We start from the raw sequence: 23,302 nt of genomic DNA on the forward strand, positions 1-23,302 counted from the left end.
AGGTTGGCCCAGTATGGCATTGTAGGCAGATGAGCAGTTGACAACAAGGAATGTAACATCCTTAGTAATTTGTTGAGGGTAGTTATCGACCATCATGAGCAATGTGACCTTGCCGAGGGGGCATAATCTCGTTCCTCTGAACCCAACGAATGGCACATTGGTTGGTATGAGTTGCTCCCTCTTGATTCTCATTTGTTGAAACACTGGGTATTAAAGGATGTCAGCAGAGCTTCCATTGTTAATTAGGACCTAGTGAGTGTTGTAGTCCTTTACCTGTATGCTAACAATGAGTGCATCATCGTGTGGGTGGTAGAGACATTGAGCATCTTCCTCTGAGAATCCAATTATGGGATTGTCGACTTGTGCCATCTTTGGGACGAAACCCGTTAGCTGGACGTTCTAAACCATTCTAAGGTGAGTCTCACGAGTCTTCTCAGATGAGCTAGAAGCTGTAGTGCTCCCCACAATCATTCTTATGTCTCCTAGGGGTGGTCTAGGACGCTCGTTCTCCCTCCAGGCAGCCTGCTCTTGTGGTAGGTCCATCATTTCCTTGTTGATGGACCTTTGTAACTTTCCTTGTCTGATAAGGGTTTCGATCTACTACTTTAAGTGGTAGCATTTAGACATATCGTGACTATGATCGCGGTGAAAACGGCAATACTTGTCTCTGGACCTCTTACTGGGATCTCCCTTTAGCTTGCCAGGCTCTCCTAAGGCCGCTTCATCCTTGATCTGCATCAGGACTTGATCAAGCGGGGCAGTCAACGGGGTGGAGCTTTTGAACCTTCCAGTGGGGGGTTTGGAACACCTGTCCTCCCATTGGTCTCCGATCCTTGTTGTTTTCCATCTCTTGTCCTGCTGTGTATCTTCTTGCCTTTCCCTCTTCTTGGGCTTCTCCTCTAGAGCCTGTAATGCGTCTTCCGCATTCATGTACTTAGTAGCTCAATAAAGTACATCCGACATGGTTTTTGGGTCCTTTTTGTATAAAGAAAACAAAAACTTCCCCTTCCGTAACCCATTGGTGAAAGCAGCAACAAGTATCTTATCATCGGATTTCTCAATCGAGAGGGCCTCTTTGTTGAAGCAGGTTATGTAAGACCTCAGCATCTCATCCTCCCATTGCTTGATGCTCATTAGGCATGTAGTAGACTTCTTATACCTGTGCCCCCTGATGAAGTGTGAGGCAAACTGCGTGCTTAGCTCCTTAAAGGTATTGATGGAGTTTGGTGTCAATCTGCTGAACCATACCTTTACGGGACCCTTCAACGTTGTTGAAAAATCTCGGCACATGATCTCGTCCGCCACGCCTTGCAAATGCATGAGGGTTTTGAATGACTCTAGGCCTCCAGGTCGTGGTTTTGTTTGGTGAGGCGTTCCACGACTGCGGCTTAAGTCTGAACCTGTCGTTCGAGGGTGGTGGTACGTGGTTTGTCTCCTTGGTTGTTGGTGGTAGCCATCGAGCGAGTGAGTACCATACAGCTCTTTGTTCGGGAAGTGGTAGTACCGCGTTGCGACGTCGTTCTCATAGACGGCGCTAGCTGATGATGCTAAAAATCGTCAGTAAGTCGCTCAGTCATCACGTGCTCCAGATGAAACCTGCGTAACAAAGAAGGAGAAGAAGACCTTAGAGAGTACCAGTGTGGTACCGTCCAAATACCCTTCGAAAGTTAAGTTAGAGAACTTTCACAGCTCTAGAGTGCCAGAACTGGGGTAAATTATGTGTACCTAGGTTTGTGAGGGCTTTAGGGGGGGTTTATAATAGTGTAGAGTTGACATTCGTTTCTTCGCGGAGAGGGTCTTTCCTTATAGGAAAGATTCTCATTAATACACGTATCTTGCGGGATCATTTCCTTATAGGGATTCCCTTGATTAGGATTAATCGTGGGGTACAAGATATTTCCTTGTATAAACATTTGTGGAGGTTAAGCAAGGCCACATTGGACCCGTCATGCTCTTTATTCCCGTTGGCTTCTTTATTACCATTGGCCTCTCTCTCTTCTCATCGGCCTGTTGTTTTGTTCGAGGATTCCCGTCGACTCGTGTAGATGCCATCAAGTATTGAAGTGAGGTCGTCGGCCTATGGCATTGTTGCTTTCGTACTTTCGTCCATGCATGTGAAACTAACGGGATCATTGGAGTCGTCGGCTTCCTTGTATGTAACAAATTTACTTCTTTCCATGAACGCCCTTATCTGTTAGGAGTCTTAATTAGGAGAATTGCTAAATGAAATAACCATTGCTATTTTAATTGGTTAAGTGCTTGGCTGCCTGCTAAGGTACCTAATTAGCTAAAATGGCAAAGGTGAGTATGTAGGAACTACAATAAGGCTATAGGGAGGCTTGTATCCGAATTAGGTGTGAAGGTTAGTGAAGTTAGTTGTGACAGCTAGGACAGCTGGAGTGTGAGTTAGTTACACAGCTGTAAGCACAGCCATGTGCAGTCACTTACCAGAGAGGATTGGAGTATAAGAATGAGAGATTGTAACCATAAGAGATATCAATACAGTAAAGCTCAATATTCTTCTGTTATTCTATTCTTTCTTCTGTTACTCTATTCTTCTTCTCCATTCTTTCATTCATCCAGGAGGCTTAGCTAACCTCGAATCTTGCTATCATCACCTCATCAATTCAGCACTTAACATTATCATTTTATAATACACTTTTAGTTTGAATATAATTTAAATTTGTTTTAAATTATTATTAAATCATGCAAATTGAGGAAAAAAAACAAAAACAAAAACATGGGTCATGTGGGATTTAAGTTTAGAAATTTTTGATAGTAGACTTTTAGTTTGAATAGAATTTAATTGTTTTAAATTATTGCTAAATCTTATTCCTTGGTCAAAATGTGGGTTTTTTTTTTTTTTTTTTTTTTTTTTAAGAAATAAAAGGCAGGTTGTTGTGTGGGGTTTGAATTCAGAAACTGTTTATAATAAACTTTTAGTTTGAATAGAATTTAAATTGGTTGAACTTTAAATGATAAAGTTTCATCTAAATTACAAACGTTATTAAATATTATCCCTTAATTGAGGAAATATATCCTAATAAAAAATATATAATTAATTTACTAATTAGTGAAAAAGTGGGTTGTTGTATGTTATTTAAGTTTAGAAAATTTTTATAATAGAAATTTTAGTTTGAATAGAATTTAAATTTGTTGAAATCTAAATAAAATTTGTTTTACCTAAATTAAGTATTTGTTAAATATTATCTCTTAATTGATGAAATATATCATAACAAAAAAATATTTAATTAAGTTACTAATTAGTGAGAGTGATCACTTGGCTTAATCACGACTTTTAAGCCCAACTTTTATTATATAGTATATGATTTTTTAAATGAATCCAACTATTAATTAAGAAATTTATTGGAACTATATGAACTTTCTCAAGCCATATTATAAAAAAATAACAAAAAGGAAAGCCAGCAAAATCAAAGATCATAGAGTGGAAAAGTAAAATTAAAGGGAAAAAAAAACCTCACCAATAAGAGTCCAACACAAAGTAACATGGTGCTGCAATCCGCACTTATAAAATGATGCCCATGTATTACTTGATGTTCAAAAGACCTAGGGCTCGTTCGTTACATGTATTTTCATACTTTTTCACCCATTCGTATTTCCAAAAAATACAAACATTACTAGAAATCTCTTACCAAACAGGCCCAATTAGTATCACATTGAGTACGTACTGAACTTGAAACCTCTCTCTCTTGTTTTTACTCAGAGAGAGAGAGAGAGAGAGAGCATCACAACTCTTAATTTCTTGAGGATGGATCAGCTAGTTGCAGAGGAGAGTATGGAAACTCCTTCAAACCAAAATTCAACAGAGCAGTCATCAAGACCCAGCAGAAAGGGTGGCTTTAGAACTATGCCCTTCATCATAGGTAATAAATACATCTCAATCTCACACACCTATATATTTTAGTTACTATAAGCAGTATACTAAAAAGAGTTTTTGACTTTTTGTTGACCATATTTTTTTTCTTGCTCTTGCTGTTGGAAAATAAACAGTGAATGAATCATTTGAGAAAGTAGTCAGCTACGGACTGATGGCTAACATGATCTTCTATTTGATGAACGGATATAACATTGACATTGCAACTGGAACAAGCATATTGCTATTGTGGTCAGCCATATCCAATGCCCTAGCTATTGTGGGCGCTTTCCTCGCTGATTCTTACTTGGGCCGGTTCTTGGTCATCGCCTTGGGATCCTTCTCTAGCCTTCTGGTTAGTATTTTGTGACTTTTCTTCCTATAATCCACAGCTCGATCTGCTAGCATTTGATAGTAGTAGTTCTACCACTCGTAGAGTTATAACTTACAATAACTAGCCAAAGCTTATGTATATTTTTTGTTTTATGTCGATGCTTGATTATTATTGATTAGACTCATGACAGACAGTTGTGATCGATCGATGATTTGAATTGCTAATAATTGCATCCATTGAAATTCATTTTCTCTTTGATTTTTGGAATTGATTCTTTTCATTTCTATTCATTCAGCCTTAAGGAATATCCGACAATTGGGATGGTTTACAAATGTATATAAGAAAAGTGGTTCTTCAATCTTCCCAATGACTACTGCAGTTCAAGTCCCTAGGAACCTTATTGCATGTGATCATGTTAACTTCGAATCATGGCTATATATCTCTATTAACGCGGGAGATATGTTAAATCTAATAAATTAGAGTGTAATAGAATTTTACAATTTTAGCAAATATACAACTAAAGATTCAAAAAAACTTATGCATTAGTCTCGCCAAAGTAGTACAAAATACTTAGCGAGGAGCAGCTGGCAAGCAACTTTACTCGCCAAGCCAAAATCCTTTTTTTTAAAAAAAATTATTTTTTGTTTCAACTTTCATCTCTCTCTCTCTCTCTCTCTGGATTTGGTTCTCCGGTAAGTCAGACCTGACAGGATTATTGCAGTGAAGCAGGGGGCGCCAAGAGTTAATCAGGGTGGTCACATGACCACCCTGAATTTTTTTTTAATATACCTTAAAAAATTTTGAGTTTTAAAATAATAAGGGTCTTTTGACCACCCTAGAAAAAAACTTGATCACCCTTAAAAAAACTTGAACACCCTTAATAACAATTGAGTCCATTAAAAATAAAATTCAACCTCTCCAAAATTTTGGTTCGTTGAATATTGAACCAAAAAATTGTGAGAAATGCTATTCACAATATTTTCGTTACAAATCTTAAGTAGCAGATTGTTATTGCTGAATAGAAAATTAATTTCAGTAGTAAGTTCAAATAAGAACTAGTAAAAACTTATTACCGCTTAAGCTTTGTTATGAAAGTGTTGCAAAAATATTGTGAATATAGCACTTCTCAAAAATTGCCAAAACAAACAAATAGCCTAAAAACCCAAATCAAATGCGTTTAATTGTGATTATTTAAATTGTGTTTTCAAATGGCATATTTTACAATTTCTATTTTTTATATATAAAAAATGCGCACTTTTCAAATAGCTAGTCTGTTATTGTTTGCTTTAGTTTTTAGCCGAATTTGTTGGATTTATGTGATTCTTCTTTTTCAAAAAGATAATGCATTTTTTTTTTATATTATTACTTATTTATGCAATACGTTGGTAATTGAATGAGAGATAAGTAGTTTAATAATTACTTGGTTGTATACATTAAAAAAGATGTAGCAAATAACATTGATAGTAAGGTTTTCGGACCCAGACCGTTCATTGAACCGTAAAAGGAAGATGTTCAAGGTTTTTGAGGTCGAACTGAGGTTGGACCGAGGTCGAACCGTGATGACGTCATAATTAATTTAATAATTATTTTAAATATAAATAAAAACATTAAATTAATAAAAATAGAAAAATTAACTAAAATAGTCTAATTTAATATAGAGATATATCTTTCAAATATTTTTTATATCATAACTTTTACCAGACAAATAAGAAAGGTCAAATCCTAAGCAAATATAAATAAATTATACCTTTATTTTTTACATGTTAATTAGTAAAACTTGTCATAATAGTAATAATAATGATAATAATAACAATAATATAATAATTATTATAATATAAGAATGAGAAGGACACCTACCTCAAAAAAAACAAAATATTTAAATTATCTAATAATTTAAATATTAAAATAATTATTTAATAATTTATAATTATAAGTATAAGTATATCTATTTCCAAAAAAAAACTTTAAATATTATAGCAATACTAGTATTATAATATTTCACACAATTTTTGCTACAACTCGTTATATGATAAGTTGTGAGGAGTGAAAAAAACTATGGATGTATATGAATTTATATTTTTATCACTCACAACTTATGACAAAAATTGTTAAAAATATTGTAATATTAGCATTATTCTAAATATAAATTTGTTGCAATACTGTAGCAATCTGGCAATACACGTACATTATGTCACATCACGTTGGGCTCAAAGGTCAAAGCTAAAAAGAAGTAATGGAGAGCTTTCATGTGGAGAGCTCATCTTTTATTCAAAATTTAAAAGCTTTCAATATTTCCAATGCTAGGCAGCTAGTGTCGGTGTACTGTAGATACGTGGAGAGCTTAGGAAGCTTTCAATATTCCAATGCTAGGCAGCTAGTGTCAATGTAGTCATAACAAATACAAAGAAAGAGAAAGTGAGAAACCAGACCACATACATTACAAAGTTCAGCAAAAAAAAAGGAGAGAGGGAGATGGACAAAGAAGAAGAAGAAAAAAAAGAAAGAAGAAGAAGAAGAAGAAGAAGAAGAAGAAGAAGCTGTTGCTTCATGGCGCCACCCCTGCTTCGTTGTCGTCTTCTTCCTTTTATCCTTTTTTTTTTTTTAATAGGTTTAGATTCAATGGAAAGTAGGGAACCGTGAGGAGCGGTCTGATCACGATTCTTAGAATCGTGAGGTCCGACCATAGTTCGTACGGGTTCCTACTTTTTTCCCATAGAGCGGTTCTTGAGGCTAAAAGAACTGCAAAAATGAACGGTTCGAGATTTTTTCAATTAGACCGTACGGTCTGGTCCGGGTTTCAAAACCTTCATTGATAGTGAAACTATCATATCACACAATAATTTCAAAATATAAAAACTTGTGAAATGAAATTTCAAAACTTTATGTATTTGCATATGTTTTTATTTTGTGATGTTAATAGATTCAAATTTTATTTTTATTAAATTTTTTTAATGACCATCTTGAAAAAAATTCTTGAGTTGCCATTGCATTTCAACTTTCAAATCTCTCTCTCTCTCTCTCTCTCTCTCTCTCTCTCTCTCTCTCTCTCTCTCTCTCTCTCTCTCTCTCTCTCTCTCTCGGTTTGCAGTGAAGGTGGGTGTTTCAACTTTCAAATCTCTCTCTCTCTCTCTCTCTCTCTCGTGGTTTGTTTGATTGGTTCTCCGTTGTCGGATCTGGTTCTCTGGTGGTAGTGTTTTGTTGGCTGGGTTTTTGGTGGTGGAAAACACGATGAATGATTTTTTATTTTTTGGTGAGCAGATTTGGTGATGGTGTTGGTGTTGTCTTTGGTGCTTGTGGTTGTATATATGGCAATGGCAGTGGTGTTGTCTTTGGTTGTAAGGAAGATTGGAACCTCATCGTTTAGTTGTCAAAGAACCGTAAAAATTGTAGTTTCAGTGCAATATGTGAAAATATAATAGGAGATGCAAACATTGATTTCACGGAGCATAAGATGATGAAATTTGAAGCCGAACTTTATTTGAAAAGGGAAGAGGATTGACTTTCTAGGAATTTCATTACCTTTCATAGTGAAAGTTAATTTATCTGTTGTGAAATTGTGCAATTTGTGTGTTGGAAAGCTTACGATTGAAGAGAAGAAAGAAAAAGCTGAAGTCAAGTAAATTTTTTTTTTTTTGGAAAATCACCTGTGAATTTTGGCATTTGCTAGGTTGTGGGTGGTGTTGAATTTGGGGATTAAAAATGTGGAGAAAATAATATTTAACTGCAATAATGATGGAGTATTAAGGCTAATGCATGTGTATGAAAAAAAAGAATAACGCTAGAGATACAAATTATTTTACAAATTTTTTTACAAACTGTTGATGTGGTGAATGATTATTAGTAAATGAAAAAGTAATATTAAACTTAGATGAAAACCAATAAGAAGTTAGCCATATCAACATTTTGTAAAAATGTTGTAAAATAGTTTATGGCTGTAGTATTACTCAAAAATAAAATAAAATACTAAAATAGATAGCTAAACTAGTAAAAGTAGAGTTTTTTGGATTAATTTAGCTAAAAAATTGAGGAGACTGATGCTCTAATGGAAACAACTTCCATGATATTTTGGTCAAAACATTAATTTTGACTAGCCAATTGAGGTCTAAGTTCACACTTAAACATAAATGATTAATTAAAATATACTTGCCTTTATTACTTCTTTTAAGTTAGTAGTTAAATCAATTGATTAAATCTCTCATCATCAATAAAAGCATTTACCATCGCGCACCTTTGGTAAGAGACAGAGTTCATTCAAGTTTCTAAAAAGGAGTTTTACACACGTATACACTTAAATTAAGTTAGAGTAAAATTTCTATCTTGTATAATAATAATAATAAAAGCATTTAATATTAAATTCCATCAAAAAAATTTATTACTATTTTAATCTAATGATAAAAAATAAAGGAAAAGTAGGGGTGTCAATTCGGGTTAGCGTGTCGAGGTAGGGGTATTTAACTAAATGGCTCAACACTAACCTGACTCATTTAATAATCGTGTCATGATCCTTCAACCCTAACTCAACTTATTAATAAAGCGGGTTGACCTGACCCAACTCATTTGACTCGCTTAATAAACAAGTCGTGTTGGGTTGATACAAATGTAACACAACCCATTTAAACCTGCATAATATTAAATATAACATTCATCTAGAAATAATTTTTTTTTACATCCCAAAAACAATGCATACACTTCAAGTCTTCAACCCACATTGTTGTAATCTTTAAAAGCATTACGCATCAGATCTAGTTTATAAACTATCTCAATAAACCCACTTGCAAGATATGTAGACGGTGTCCAACACTAATACAAACACCAAAAAAAAAAAAAAAAAAAAAAAAAAACACACGGCACAAGACAAAAGCAACAACCAAGGCCTTAATCAACAATTAATATATCTCATATATTAATAACGGCACATGGGTTCAAAGTTTATAGAACAAAAGCATTATGCAGAAAAAATAAACACATTTGAGAGAGAGAGCAATAACTGATTTGAGACTTTGAGTTTGAGAATTAAGCTTGAAACTATAAGATAGTAGAGTGAGTAGTACGGTTGAAATTATTTAAAAAAAAAGAAAAGAAAAAGAAAAGAAAGAAAGACGAAGAAGAAGATATATATAAGAGGTTTAGAGATTTAGGGTTTGTAGGGTTTAGAGATCTAGGGTTTGTAAAGTTTCAATTTCCAATTATAACCCTTGTAAGTTTTTGTAATTACTCACTTTTTTTTTTTAAATTTAAAATATATGTTGGATATAAAAGGTATTTGAAAAATCTAAAATAAAATAAATATTTATTTGTTATACCAGTTAAACGGGTTGTGTTAAGTGGGTTATTTGGGTTAACACAAATAAATTGACGTGTCAAACGTGTCTATTACGGGTTATGTGAGTTGACCTGCTTATGACACATTTCTTATCGTGTCGCTTTCAAGTCGACCCGTTTATGACCCAAACCCATTAAGGCCCAACCCAAACTCGAAAAAACCGGTGTCGAGTTTGTATCGTGTTTGCAGGTTGGGTTGAACATTGACACCTCTAAGGAAAAGTTAACTCCCTAAAGACATTTATTAGTGAACTACTTTAGAAAATTATTTTTATGAGAAAAGAAAAAAAACAATTAATATTTTGATAAAAATTTTCGATTTCTCATAAAAATAGTATAAAAACTTTTCTAAAATGATTTATTAACAATTTCTTTAACATAATCCAAAAATTAATCATGTTGAAATACACACCATAAATTCAAATCCTATTATATATAACCCATTTAGTATTTTCCTATCTTAATATTGGATTTTATCCAATGCTATAATTTTTTTTCATAAATTGTTGTCATAGGGCATGACACTACTATGGCTAACAGCCATGATTCCAAAGTTAAAGCCTCCTCTTTGTGCCGCCCAATTTAGCAGCAATTGCGACTCAGCCAGTCCTGGCCAACTCATTGTCTTGCTATCCTCTTTCGGGCTCATGTCCATTGGGGCTGGCTGCATCAGACCATGTTCCATAGCCTTTGGTGCAGACCAGTTGGACAATAAGAAAGACAACCCCAAATATGAGAGACTTTTACAGAGCTACTTCAATTGGTACTATGCATCAGTAGGGATTTCATCAGTTCTTGCATTGAGTATCATTGTCTATATTCAAGACCAATTGGGATGGAAAGTTGGTTTTGGAGTTCCTTTAATTATAATGGTGGTTTCAGCCCTAATGTTCTTGTTTGGCTCTTCTCTTTATGTAAAAGTGAAGGCTGAAAAAAGTTTGTTTATTGGTTTTATTCAAGTACTAGTGGCTGCCTTCAGGAAAAGAAATCTTCCACTCTCGGCCAAGAATGTAGAGTACCATTATGGGAAAGACTCAAACATCATTGTTCCAACTGATAAACTAAGGTACCATATCAATGTCATTGTTAAATTTTGACATGCAAACACTACAAAACTGTGCAGGAACATGCTTGGACATGTTCTTGAAAATAGTAATGTGAGAAACAAAAAATTTACTTTCTTTTTCATAACTGGTGATGTGAAAAGTCATGACTAGAACAATATCACTATTGATAACATATACTTTTATGGGAAAAGTTAATTGATATTCTAAGGATATTTGATTTAGGAAATATTTTTAAAAACTTTTAATAGGAAATGAAAAAAATAAATAATTTTTTTAACTACTTTTTATATTTCTCATAAAAATAATGTCGAAACTTTCTTAAAATAGTTTATTAATAATTGCCGTAAGGGTACTTGTTAACATAACACTATTTTTATTAGCACCAAAGGTAATATATCACCTCAAAAGTTGTGAAAAAATTTATCTTGAGACTTATTGTTGAAAACCTGTTTGAAAATGTTTCCTAAAAATGACTCATTTTAAGGAACATCAAAACAATATGTCATTGGTTTTGTTTTCTGTTGTGTGCAAGGAAATCCTAGTTTTTAACAGGACATTTACGGAAACTGTGAATGCAATGAGAATTTGGGAAAAGAAAAGGTATACACCAACAGGGAAATTTCTCTTACCATGTTTTTGTCCTTTGAACAGGTGTCTCAACAGAGCTTGCATTATCAGAGATCCTCAGAAAGACTTAAACCCAGATGGCTCATCTATTAATCCATGGAACCTCTGCACAATAGATCAAGTAGAATCACTCAAAGCACTGATGAGAGTCATCCCCATGTGGTCTACTGGTTTCGTGATACAAGTTACTTTGAATCAATACACATTTACAATCCAAGCTAACATGATGGACCGACACCTTAGTCCCAAGTTTCAAATTCCAGCAGGATCATTCTCTGTGTTCATAGTTATCACATTAACTATCTGGGTTGCCATATATGATCGTGCAATTGTTCCATTACTAACAAAACTTACCGGAAAACCATGCGGGCTTGGAACAAAAATGCGCATGGGAACTGGGTTAGTACTATCTGCCTTGGCCATGGCTGTGTCTGCGATAGTTGAGAACATAAGGAGGAAAATTGCCATTGATCAAGGCCTTGCTGATCAGCCAGGGACGGTGATGGACATGTCTGCAATGTGGCTAATTCCACAATATTGCTTGATTGGGTTGGCTGAGGCTTTCAATGCAATTGGCCAGATTGAATTCTATTTCTCTCAGTTTCCAAGGAACATGTCAAGTATTGCAGTAGCTCTTTTCACACTGGGAATGGCTGTGGGTAGCTTGGTGGCTAGTTTTCTGGTGAAGATTGTTGATAAAGCTACAAAGAAAGGAGGGAATGAGAGTTGGATTCCTAACAATCTGAATAAGGGTCACTTGGATTATTTCTATTGGCTCATCACCATAATGTGTGTAGTTAATTTTGTATATTTTCTTGGTTGTTGTTGGGCTTATGGACCTAGTGAGGATGCAAGGGATAAAATGAAGGACAATAGGCTAAAACAAATGGAAAGTAAAGAAGATGTAGGCAAATCAAGAACACCACCCTCGGCTTGATGTGTAGGTATAGTTCTTGATGTTGATGAACCCAATTTACATTGATGTATTTCAGTATTTGTGTTCACTTCATCGGGCAGTGCTTGAGCTTTTTCAAGTTTCAAGTTTCAAGTGCCTAGTTTTGAGAGGTCATCGCTTAATATTTTAGCATGGTAGTATAGCATAGTCATCGAAGAGTGGACAAGGTGGATGAAATCATATTGTTTGTAATTAAAAAAAGGAAAACCATCTTTTCTTATCTTAGAATAAGATGCAACTAGTCGATGTATAGTGTGCCAATAAGAAGAAATTGAATTTGTTAAGATTAATATAATTAAGAATATGAACTTAATGATTTTTTGACAAATATTTAATTACTTCCTCTAACTTAAGTGCACATTATTAATTATATTCTTGATTGTATCTTATTAAATTTAGTTTTGCCTTTTCCTGAATTTGATTTCAAGTGTTGCCAAAAATGATTGAATTTGAGTGAGAATGTTATATTTCAAATTAATTGTTATTTATATAAATTTTGGAAAAATAATCATAAAAAATCATTTTATATAAAAAAATTATTACATGGAAGTAAATGAATTTATCCTAAAAATACTTTTAAAAATAAATAACATTGTACAAATCTAGCCTACTATAACCTTGGTTCTATATATACTATAATTGAGAATGTGAGCATATTGTTTTAATGAATGAGCAATTTATGATTGAATCTACTATAATTAAATTTATGGTGAAATACACCATTTATGTGAGAATAAAGAGTACTATTGCTCAGTACCCTAAAGTACCAAATAATAGGCCTATTATGGAATTGGACACTCATATTTCACAGAGAAAATGTTTAGCCAAAGCCATATAATATCTTTAGAAGGATTTTAGTTACACACAAATATGGATGGCAACAAGATGGAATGTGGTCAGATCAGGGATGGCAGAAAAAACTCGTGTAAAAGAGGAAATACAATTATGAGAGTGCTAAAAGAAAGGAAAAACAAGTGTTTTGAGGATGCTAACAAAATATGCATAAAAAATTATAAAATTGATATGAATATGATTAAAATTTGTCGCTAAGATTAAAGTTCAAATTTAAAGGACCATCACCAGAAGTAGTGGGAATTGTTGAAATCTAAAATGATCAAAGGTATCAACTATTCAATATTGGGTTTGATTGAAGACCTATAGTCTCTAGATTTCGTTCAAGTTTTCGATGCTTCTTCATATGTATTGGCCTCATCAGAATTATAGTAACTCCAAGTCTCCAACATGCTTAAGAGTTTCAACCTTGATCCTTCTCTTTGTGATAGTCTTTAGGCTAGTGATTGAGTCATTTGTCATTGATACCTCTGAAGCTTTTGGGGTAAAGGACTTTGTGGTAGTAACCAAGTTGGAAGTTAGAAAGACTAAGGTGGTTCATCAAAATGAGGTTGCTCGTTTGGTTATGGGCCTTAATGGTATGTTTGTTTGGAGGGATTTTAGGGAGGACGAAAAATAGAGGAGAGAAAAGTGGAAAGAAAGTATTTTTAGTAGGTGTTTGGTTGGGAGGGAGGAAAAAAGTGGTAGGGTCCAAGTATTTTCTCTTAAGGCCCACCAAAATGGAGAGATTTTAGGGGAAAAAATTAAGGGGAAAACTATCACGGTATGGAGCAGATTAAAATACACATTTGCAAGTGCACGTGGGTTTGTCATTTCTTTGCCAGTTTGGCCTTTTATTTTAATTTCCTTTTCCTTTGATTTTTGTCTCTCGGGGAGAAAACTAAGAGGAAAACTCACACAATATGGAGTAGACAAAATACCCAAGTGCAAGTGATAATAGCTTAATTTTGCATATTTATATCATTATTAGAAAGCATGATCATACTTATTTTGAGTTAATTCATACATTTTATAGCTGGTTTTGGAATAATGTTGAATAATCAATTTTGTACTTAATTGAATTTTAATGAGTGAATTTGCCTTTTGTAGGATAATGAAATTAAATAAGTGGTTTTGTGCAAAGAAGAAAGCTAATGGACTTTACTTTTACAAGGGCTATGATGAAGTCAAAGAAGGCCAACCCGATTAAATTCAAGTCTAATTGGAGCAAGGAATCAAAGGAAATTTGCACCAAATCCAAGTCCAATTCGGATTATGATTCCATCTTGCACACCAGTTAGTATTTGAAGCATAACTTTTGGCTCAGATGTCCAATCAAGATGATTCAAGTTAGGCTGGAAATTTAACTTAAAGAGCTACAACTTTGTAGTTTACCAAAAGTCCGAATTCTGAAGTTAAATGGGCCGAAAAAGTCAGCTAATTGAAGCCTAAAAATTTGGAATTTTCTCCAAACGAGAATTCAACTTGTAATAGAATTCCTTGACCTATTTAAAGGCTCTTTGGGGTAAAATTCAGAAGAGCATCTGTAGAACATAATTTAGTTTTTCTTAAAGTTTCTTTACAGTTTTTAGAGTTTTATTTGTGTTATGGCTTGTTAGAAGCCTTGTTAAGGCAAGAGGTGAAACCCAACCGTTTATTGGTATGTAATTAACAATTATTTATTAGTTTTAATGCTTATGTTTTTATGTTTTTGATTGTTTTACTCATCTAGAAAAGTATTTAGTTTTGTATAATTCTTTGTTTTATCGTAGACTCCGGGCACGTTAAATTCTTAGTACTCCCTGCGAACTAATTCACTAGTTTTGTTTTGCCTAAAATAAATCAATTTCATAAAACTACCTTAGACATTTAATTCTTGAGTTCTTATTGTTAAATCATCTGACTAAGATCATCCTTCATATGAATTTTAGTTGAGTTATAAAATAAATATTGTTAAGACTACCAATAGATGTGTTGTGTGTGGATCCCTAACCCTTAGCGCCTTAGTATATTGTTATTTTCTCTCAATTTAAATTAACTTTACTAAACCATCAAAAATCTCTTCATTTAAACTTTATTATTTGAGTTTTATTTTCTTGTGGTTTGCTAATCAATTCCCTTTTCCCTGTGGATTTGACCTCGGACTTACCGAGTTATTACTTTATGACAATCCTGCACTTGGGAGCATTACTTAAGTCGCAGCAAGTTTTTGGTGCCGTTGTCGGGGACTAGGCAATTAGAGAAGCATTCCACTTCTTTTGGAGAGGTTTTCAGCATTAAACTACTTCACATATTGGGTAATATCTCTCCAAATCTTTTCTTTTTAAGTAGTTTAGTTTTCTTTTAGAGTTTTTCGTTTATTTTTATTGTTAAAGGTATTTCTTTTGTTTTCTTTTTCTTTCTTGCTTTACTATTGCATGCGTGTTTGGTGTTGTGATAGTGATAATCGCTTGTTTAGAGTTGAGTCTAATAACTTGTTTGGCAATTTATTTGATTCTTGCACATATTCTCACACACTTGATATCATGGCGGACTTAGAGAGTAATCATGGTGATGAGAATAATTTAAATAATGAAAACTTCCATGCTCACCAACCCATTAGAACTCTCAAGGATTATTTGCAACCTACTAGGAGTAGTGCACCATCATGCATCATTTTTCCAACTAATGCAAATAATTTTAATTTTAAGCCCGATATGATTTCATTACTTCCTAAATTCCATGGCTTAGATTATGAAAATCCTTACCTACACTTTAAGGAATTTGAGGAGGTATGTTCTACCTTCTATGACCAATCATGTAATGAAGAGACCATTGGGTTGAAGTAGTTTAGTTTTCTTTTAGAGTTTTTCCCTTGTCTTTAAGAGAAAAAGGAAACAACTTCAACCTAATGGTCTCTTCATTACATGATTGGTCATAGAAGGTAGAACATACCTCCTCAAATTCCTTAAAGTGTAGGTGAGGATTTTCAGAATCTAAGCCATAAAATTTAGGAAGTAATGAAATCATACGGGCTTAAAATTAAAATTATTTGCATTAGTTGGAAAAATGATGCATGATGGTGCACTACTCCTAGTAGGTTGCAAATAATCCCTGAGAGTTCTAATGGGTTGGTGAGTATGGAAGTTTTCATTATTTAAATTATTCTCATCACCATGATTACTCTCTAAGTCCACCATGATATCAAGTGTGTGAGAACGTGTGAAAGAATCAGATAAATTGCCAAACAAATTAGTAGACCCAATTCTAAACAAGCGATTATCACTATCACGACATCAAACACGCATGCAATAGTAAAGCAAGAAAGAAAGAGAAAACAAAAGAAATACCTTTAACAATAAAAAGAAGTAAAAATAAAAGAAAAACTCTAAAAGAAAACTAAACTACTTAAAAAAAAAGATTTGGAGAGATATTACCCAATATGTGAAGTAATTTAATGCTGAAAGTCTCTCCAAACGAAGTGGAACGCTTCTCTAATCGCCTAGTCCCCGGCAACGGTGCCACAAACTTGCTGCGACTTAAATAACACTCTCAAGTGCAAGATTGTCGCAAAGTAATAACTCGGTAAGTTTGAGGTCGAATCCACAGGAAAAAGGGAATTGATTAGCAAACCACAAGAGAATAAAACTAAAATAATAAAGTTTAATTGAAGCGATTTTTGATGGTTTAGTAAAGTTAATTTATATTGAGAGAAAATAACAATATATTAAGGCGCTAAAGGTTAGGGATCCACACATAACACATCTATTGATAGTCTTAACAATATTTATTTTATAACTTAACTAAAATTCATACAAAGGATGATCTTAGTTGGATGATTTAATAATAAAAACTCAAGAATTAATTGTCTAAGGTAGTTTTATGAAATTGATTGATTATAGGCAAAACAAAACTAGTGATTAGTTCGTAGGGAATACTAAGCATTTAACGTGCCCGAAGTCTACGATAAATCAAAGAATTATACAAAACTAAATACTTTTCTAGATGAGTGTTGATGGCCATTTCGGAAGCCCAAGAAGAAGGGAGAAGCCCAGCAACACGGACAGAAAGGAGTTGGCAAACGGATAGAAAACCCATTAAGCCCAAGCGGCAGGAATAATGGATCACAGGCCTAGGAGATAAACAAATGGGTCTTGAAGAGTAAATGGGCTTAAAGGAGTCCGGAAAGAGAGAAAAAACAAACCATGGGCAGTATATGATGTGGAAAAGTGAGAATGGGCTGTGGCAGGCCCAAAGTAATGAAAAAAAAAGAAAGTAAAGGGTTGATGGCAAGTCCATGAACCCCAAAGATGAGGAATAACGTAATTGGGCCGGGGAAGCCCAAAGAATTCAGTAAAAGCCCATGGTAATGCGAAGTTAGAAAAAGGGTCAAGGAAGCCTAAGGAAAGCAAACGGGCTTGGGACGTCCAAGGGAAAACAAATGGGACATAGGAGCCCGCTAGTAATGTAACACAAGAACCAATGGTCTTGTTGGGCTATTAGGGGAAGAATAAACGGTAGGCCCAAGGAGGCCTAGCCAGATTGAAACAAAACAACTTCGCAATAGGAATGATAAAGTAGTATGGCAGGAGATAGTAGCAGGAAGAAGGGTAGGTTGAAGAAAAAGTAAAGCCCACCATCAAGCAAGGCCCAGCCAAGAAAAGGGCAAGCCATAAAGGAAAAGGAAACCAAAAAATGGTCAAGAACAGACTGCAGATTGTGTAGACCAACCACAGCAGATGCATGAGCAGCAGACAGATTTTGGACATACATGGAAGAGAGGCACGCGCAAGGCCCAGACCTCACCAGCCTGTACCCAGCCAATACAGGACACGGTGAGGTCATGGGTCAGAGGAAAGAAGGTATGGTCTGGTGGTGGGGAGAGGGGAAAAACCTATTTTTGACGTTCCTGCTAGGGCTCTTTTGGGGGAAGTGTCCTACTAGGATGACATACCACCCAAATGGGCATAGTTGAGCTGGAACCATTAGGTGCATGCTATGAGGGATAGGGAGAGAGAAGGCACCCACACCGTAGTAGGAAAGGGTGCTACGGCAGACAAACAAACAAAATAGTTTTCTTTTGTCTAGCGACAAGGAGTGACACACAGTCAGACCAGTGGTGGTCGGCAGGTACACCCAGACCAGATAAAGGTGGTTAAGGGCTAGAATAGTAAAATCCGGTCACGACAGACACTATAAAAAGGCCCTTGCCGTGTTTAGGAACAACAACACAACAACAACAGTAAGCACCACGGTATTGAAAACTTGAAAATCAGGAAATAGAAACAAGGATTAAGAAAGAAGAAAGATAAGAAAAAAGAGGAATATTAGAGAAGAAGGAGAAGAAAAAGATAGAGAGTTAGAATGGCAGGCATGCATCAATAGGTTGATTCCCTCTCTCCCTCTTAAAATCTTGCTCTCTGCCGGAAATGAAAGGTGTTCTTGGGTACCAACCATTTAGCTTCACTTCCCTCAAAGTGATTAATTTTTCCGACAAGATCACCCTGAGAGATTATTCACTTTGAGAAAAGGTGTCCTTCCCTCTCTGGTTCTGGTCTTGCGGATCAGACTTAATCTAATTTATTTACTTTCTCAATCAACTCACAGACTACCCACTCGATCCCCTTTACTTTTCTTATAAAATGATTGTTGCTAAGACTGTGATTATCTTTTGTTTTTAAGAAAGGTTTATCTATTCACCTTAATAAAGATCTCAAAATATTTGATATTATTATTATTATTATCATGTCTGCCTGTCGCAATTCATTTGAAACAGTTTCGCTCGCCGTAAGCGTGCTCCCGGCAGACGAGGCATAGTTTGTGCACAAGCCGGACCAAGTTGAGTTGCAGTTGGACTGGTCTCAACTCCCTTACCCAGAACATTCGGGCCCAATACCATAGGAGGCAACCCACACTTTAACCACAAAAAGGCCCACTACAATGAGTAAAACAATCAAAAATATAAAAATATAAGCATTAAAACCAATAAATAATTGTTAAGAACATACCAATGAACAGTAGGGTTTCACCCCTTACCTTAGCAAAGCTTCTAGCAAGCCATAACACAAATAAAACTCTAAAAACTGTAAAGAAACTTTAAGAAAACATAAATTATGTTTTATGGCAGCTCTCCTGAACTTTTCCCTAAAGAGCTCTCAAGCTTTTAGGCTTCACTTAACCGACGTTTTAGGCCCATTTAATTTCAGAATTCGGATTTTTAGTAAACTACAAAGTTGTAACCCTTTACGTTAACTTTCCAGCCCAACTTAAATAATCTCGATTGGACATCTGAACCGAAAGTTACGCTTCAAAAACTAACTGGTGCGCAAGATGGAATCCTAATCCAAATTGGACTTGGATTTGGTGTAAATTTCCTTTGATTACTTGCTTCAATTGGACTCGAATTTAATTGAGTAGACATTTTTTGACTTCATCATAGCCCTTGTAAAAGTAAAGTCCATTAACTTTCTTCTTTGCACAAATCCACTTATTTAATTTTATTATCCTATAAAAGACAAATTCATGGATTAAAATTCAATTAAGCACAAAATTGATTATTCAGCATTATTCCAAAACTAGCTATAAAATGCATGAATTAATTCAAAATAAGTATGATAAGGCTTTATAATAATGATATAAATATGCAAAATTAAGTTATTATCACACTCCCTAATCAGCTCATTGCTAGTCCCTAGCAATTTAAGCAACTCGAGAGAAAGACACAAAATAACAAAAAAAATTATTACTTTAGTAGAAATAGTTAATCAAAGGTCAAAACACTAACAACCACCAAAGATATTCCACATGCCACCAATACTTAGTGTGTGAATAGTTTACCCAACACAAACACAACCTTAGTCTTAAGATAAAACATGTCTTGAATTTTTATCCAAAGTTATGCTTCAACTCAAATCTCACAATTGTTAATACTCAACAAATAAAATCACTCCGAAAAGGGTGTAACACTCTTAAACATATGTGAACATAATAATGTAGAACAAAGACTAATATCTCACATATAAATAAGATGAAGAAGGGTGAAGCAAAATAAGGGACATTTATAGTCTCATGAAAGGCTAAAAATATTACACCACACACATTGATTAGTCATGTAAAGATCCAAACCATACCTTCTTTAAGATCAAATAGGACTTTCATTGGGATGTAATGTAGGGTAAAGAGGAGGAATTTAGAACAAAGGGTATAGGTAAAAATAAAAAGTGTTTCCAAAAATAATTAGAGAGACAACTTCTTTTGAGTATATGACAATTGATTTATCCTCTCAAGTTTCTTGAATATTGCACTTTCACTTTCTCTCTTTTTTCTTCAAAATTTCATCAACAAATTCATTCTCTATTACTTCCTCTTTCACATTGCTTTTTTTTTTTTTTTCAATAACAAGTGCACATGGGTTTGTCGTTTCTTTGCCAGTTTTGGCTTTTTATTTTATTTTTTTTGTTCCTTTTCCTTTGATTTTTCTCTCCATCCGCTGTACTATCAGTGTTTTTTTTTTTTTGGATTATCAAAAAAACAAAAAAAAATCTGTCTTTTTGCTTAGCATTTTTTTCCTTTATTATTTTCTTCTTCTTCTTTGTTTTATTTGTCTTTTCTTGTACTTCTCATTATTAATTAATTTATTTTTTGGTGCTCGTCTTTCTTTGAATTGTGCTCCTTAATTCTTTTTTTTTTAAGTGTACATACACAATATTTTTAATAAAAAAATGTGTTACTTTTTTTGTTTTATTTAATGAGTATATAATTGTAAATTTATACTAACTTCATTTCCATCCTCTCATTTTTCCTCTCAATCAAACAAAAGAGTTTTTCATTTCTCCAGCCAAACACACATGAGGAAAAACTAAATCTTTTCTATCCTCCTACTATTTTCTATTTTCTATTTTCCTACTTTTCCACCTCTTCAACCAAACGGACCCTAAGTCTTATTGTTTGTGCTCATTTCCCCAAAACTAATTTTTGGTCAATTTAATTGTCACAACATAATCCCACAATTATTGTATTGTGACAATTATATATACGAGAGTGTCTAGATATTAAATAACATAGTTTTGAAATCTAGACCGTTCAAATTACCAGAAAGGGGAGAGGTTTAAGGTTTTTGAGATCGGACTAAGGTTTAACTGAAATCAAACCATGATGTGTCATTTAATTTTTTATTAACTTTAATTCATAAATTGTGTTTATATATAATAATTTTCCATATCTTACCAACACCAGCCTTATAGACTAATTTTGGCATTTATTTTTTCAAAAATAGTATAATGGGCTTAACTGTAACCCAAAAAATTAGCCTTTGGGCTGTTCTTAATTAGGTACTGTACCTTCACTGAAGTATAATAAGTTTCTTAATTAAATTCAAACAACTTATTATTATTTTTTTTAGAAAGAAAAAACATCTCATTTCATTAACCAATAAAAGAAGAATAATATTATCTTTTTAAAAACTAATTAAATTCAAAACAACTAAATATTTAAATTCAATCGGTGAATCAAAGGGCCTGATTGATAGGAGGATTTTTGTTTTTGTTTTCAAAATAGTATAAAAACAATTTTCAAAAAATTGAACTTGAAACTAGTTTTCAGATAATAATTTTTATATTTTACATGTTTGGCTCCCATTTTTAAAAACAATTTTCAAAATACTAAAAACAAAAATAATTGTTTGGGTGACCATTTTTATTTTTGAGATTTTAAAAAAAATATATATTTACAAAAAGTAATGTGTAGAATCTGTAGATTACTTTTTTTTTTTGTGGATAATGATAAGATAATAGAGCTCATCATGTTTTTTTATTTCATTTTTAATGATAATTTTCAATTTTGAAATATAAAAATTCTTTTTGTCATAAAAATAAACTCCTAAATTTAAGAGATAAAAGAGTTTGGACAAATATGTGGGGTCTATTGTTTTTAATTTATTTACAACTATGTCATTAAAAACTTTTTCTATATCCTGAAAACACTTCCTATGCCATTTTCAAAATCTTGTTTTAAATCAGAAATAAGATACAGTTTTTTGAAAATTGTATTTAAAAAATAGGCGAAAAACACATTTTGGTCCCTACATTTTCAGCCGATTTCCGTTTTAGTCCCTAAGTTTTTTTTTTACCGCTTTTAGTCCCTCTCCTGAAAAACGCTTCCATTTTAGTCCCTGCCGTTACATCAGAAACGGATATTGCAGACGTGGCAAACGGCAAAGTTAAATAATAATAAACTAATGTCCACGTGGCCTAAATTAATAATAAAAAATATTTTTTAATGCCACATCAGCATCTAAATTAAATAAATTAATTTATTAATTTTAACTAAATAAAAAAAATTAAAAACAGAATTAAAAACTAAAAATCTTATGAATTGAGATCTAAGTGTGCCTTGAACAAGAACAACAAAAACACAAACCCAGATCTAAGAACACAAACCCAGAAATTATTTAAAAAAAAAAAACTAATCAAAGCCAGAAATTCCAATCTCAAAGCCAACCCACAACCACCAAAATAAAACCCACAACAACCCAGGCCAAGAAAATCAACTCACAGCCACAACCCAGGTCGGCCCTCGTCGCCTCCGATGGATAAGTCTCCACTGAATCAAACAAAACCCCCCCCAAAAAAAAAATCATCAAATTTATCAAAATTTCACAAATCGAAAACCACAAAAAAAGAAAAGAAAAAAAAGAAAAGAGAATTCACAATTTGTACGCACTCGAATAAGCTTTCTCGAGAGTTTCGAGCTGAAACGGAGTCTTCATCTGACGCTTCGGCTTGCTCTATCCTTCACTGGAATTGTTGTTGTTGTTGATTTTCCTGTTACTATTGCTGTTGTTGTTATTGTTGTTGTTGTTGTTGTTTTCTTCATTGTTCTGGTTCTGGTTCTCTTCTTTTGAAGCGGCCTCCATTGATGATGAACACAACAACGATCGAGAAAATCGAGATCGATCACAACCAACTAGCCCACATCGCTTTTCAAAACCCTAGAAATCCCTAAGGATCCAAAACCAACAACAACAACAAAAAAGAGAGCCTCGAAAAACAACAAAAGAATACGATTTGTGGATTTGTGTAATTTATTCTTTTACCTTTTTAACAAAACTTAAATACGTAAAAGTCAAGGAAGGAAGAGAAAACTGAGAAAGAGGGAAGAGGCGAATTATCATCATCGAATAACAAAATAAAAATAAATATCTCTCTCTCAAATGAATTAATGAGAAAGTTGAGCCAAATAGTGATTAGTGGGTTTGTGGCTGTGGGTTGATTTTCTTGGCCTGGGTTGTTGTGGATTTTATTTTGGTGGTTGTG

The 23,302-nt window shown here is 33.8% G+C and overlaps 2 protein-coding genes across 2 annotated transcripts; one reads left to right on the forward strand and one right to left on the reverse strand.

Annotated features, from left to right (window-relative positions):
* Positions 1-942: 942 nt before the first annotated feature.
* Positions 943-1,320, reverse strand: LOC115952142. Its single transcript, XM_031069220.1, has one exon. It carries the CDS (start codon positions 1,318-1,320, stop codon positions 943-945), a length of 378 nt encoding a protein of 125 aa, XP_030925080.1.
* Positions 1,321-3,738: 2,418 nt separating this feature from the next.
* LOC115952751 (protein NRT1/ PTR FAMILY 1.1-like) lies at positions 3,739-12,433 on the forward strand. The gene is made up of 4 exons (XM_031069987.1): positions 3,739-3,884; positions 4,012-4,229; positions 10,046-10,596; positions 11,249-12,433. The coding sequence occupies exons 1-4, from the start codon at positions 3,770-3,772 to the stop codon at positions 12,159-12,161; spliced, it is 1,797 nt and encodes a 598-aa protein (XP_030925847.1). The 5' UTR covers positions 3,739-3,769; the 3' UTR covers positions 12,162-12,433.
* Positions 12,434-23,302: the final 10,869 nt, after the last annotated feature.

Source organism: Quercus lobata, chromosome 7 (genome assembly GCF_001633185.2).
Source record: "Quercus lobata isolate SW786 chromosome 7, ValleyOak3.0 Primary Assembly, whole genome shotgun sequence".
Classification (NCBI taxonomy): Eukaryota; Viridiplantae; Streptophyta; class Magnoliopsida; order Fagales; family Fagaceae; genus Quercus; species Quercus lobata.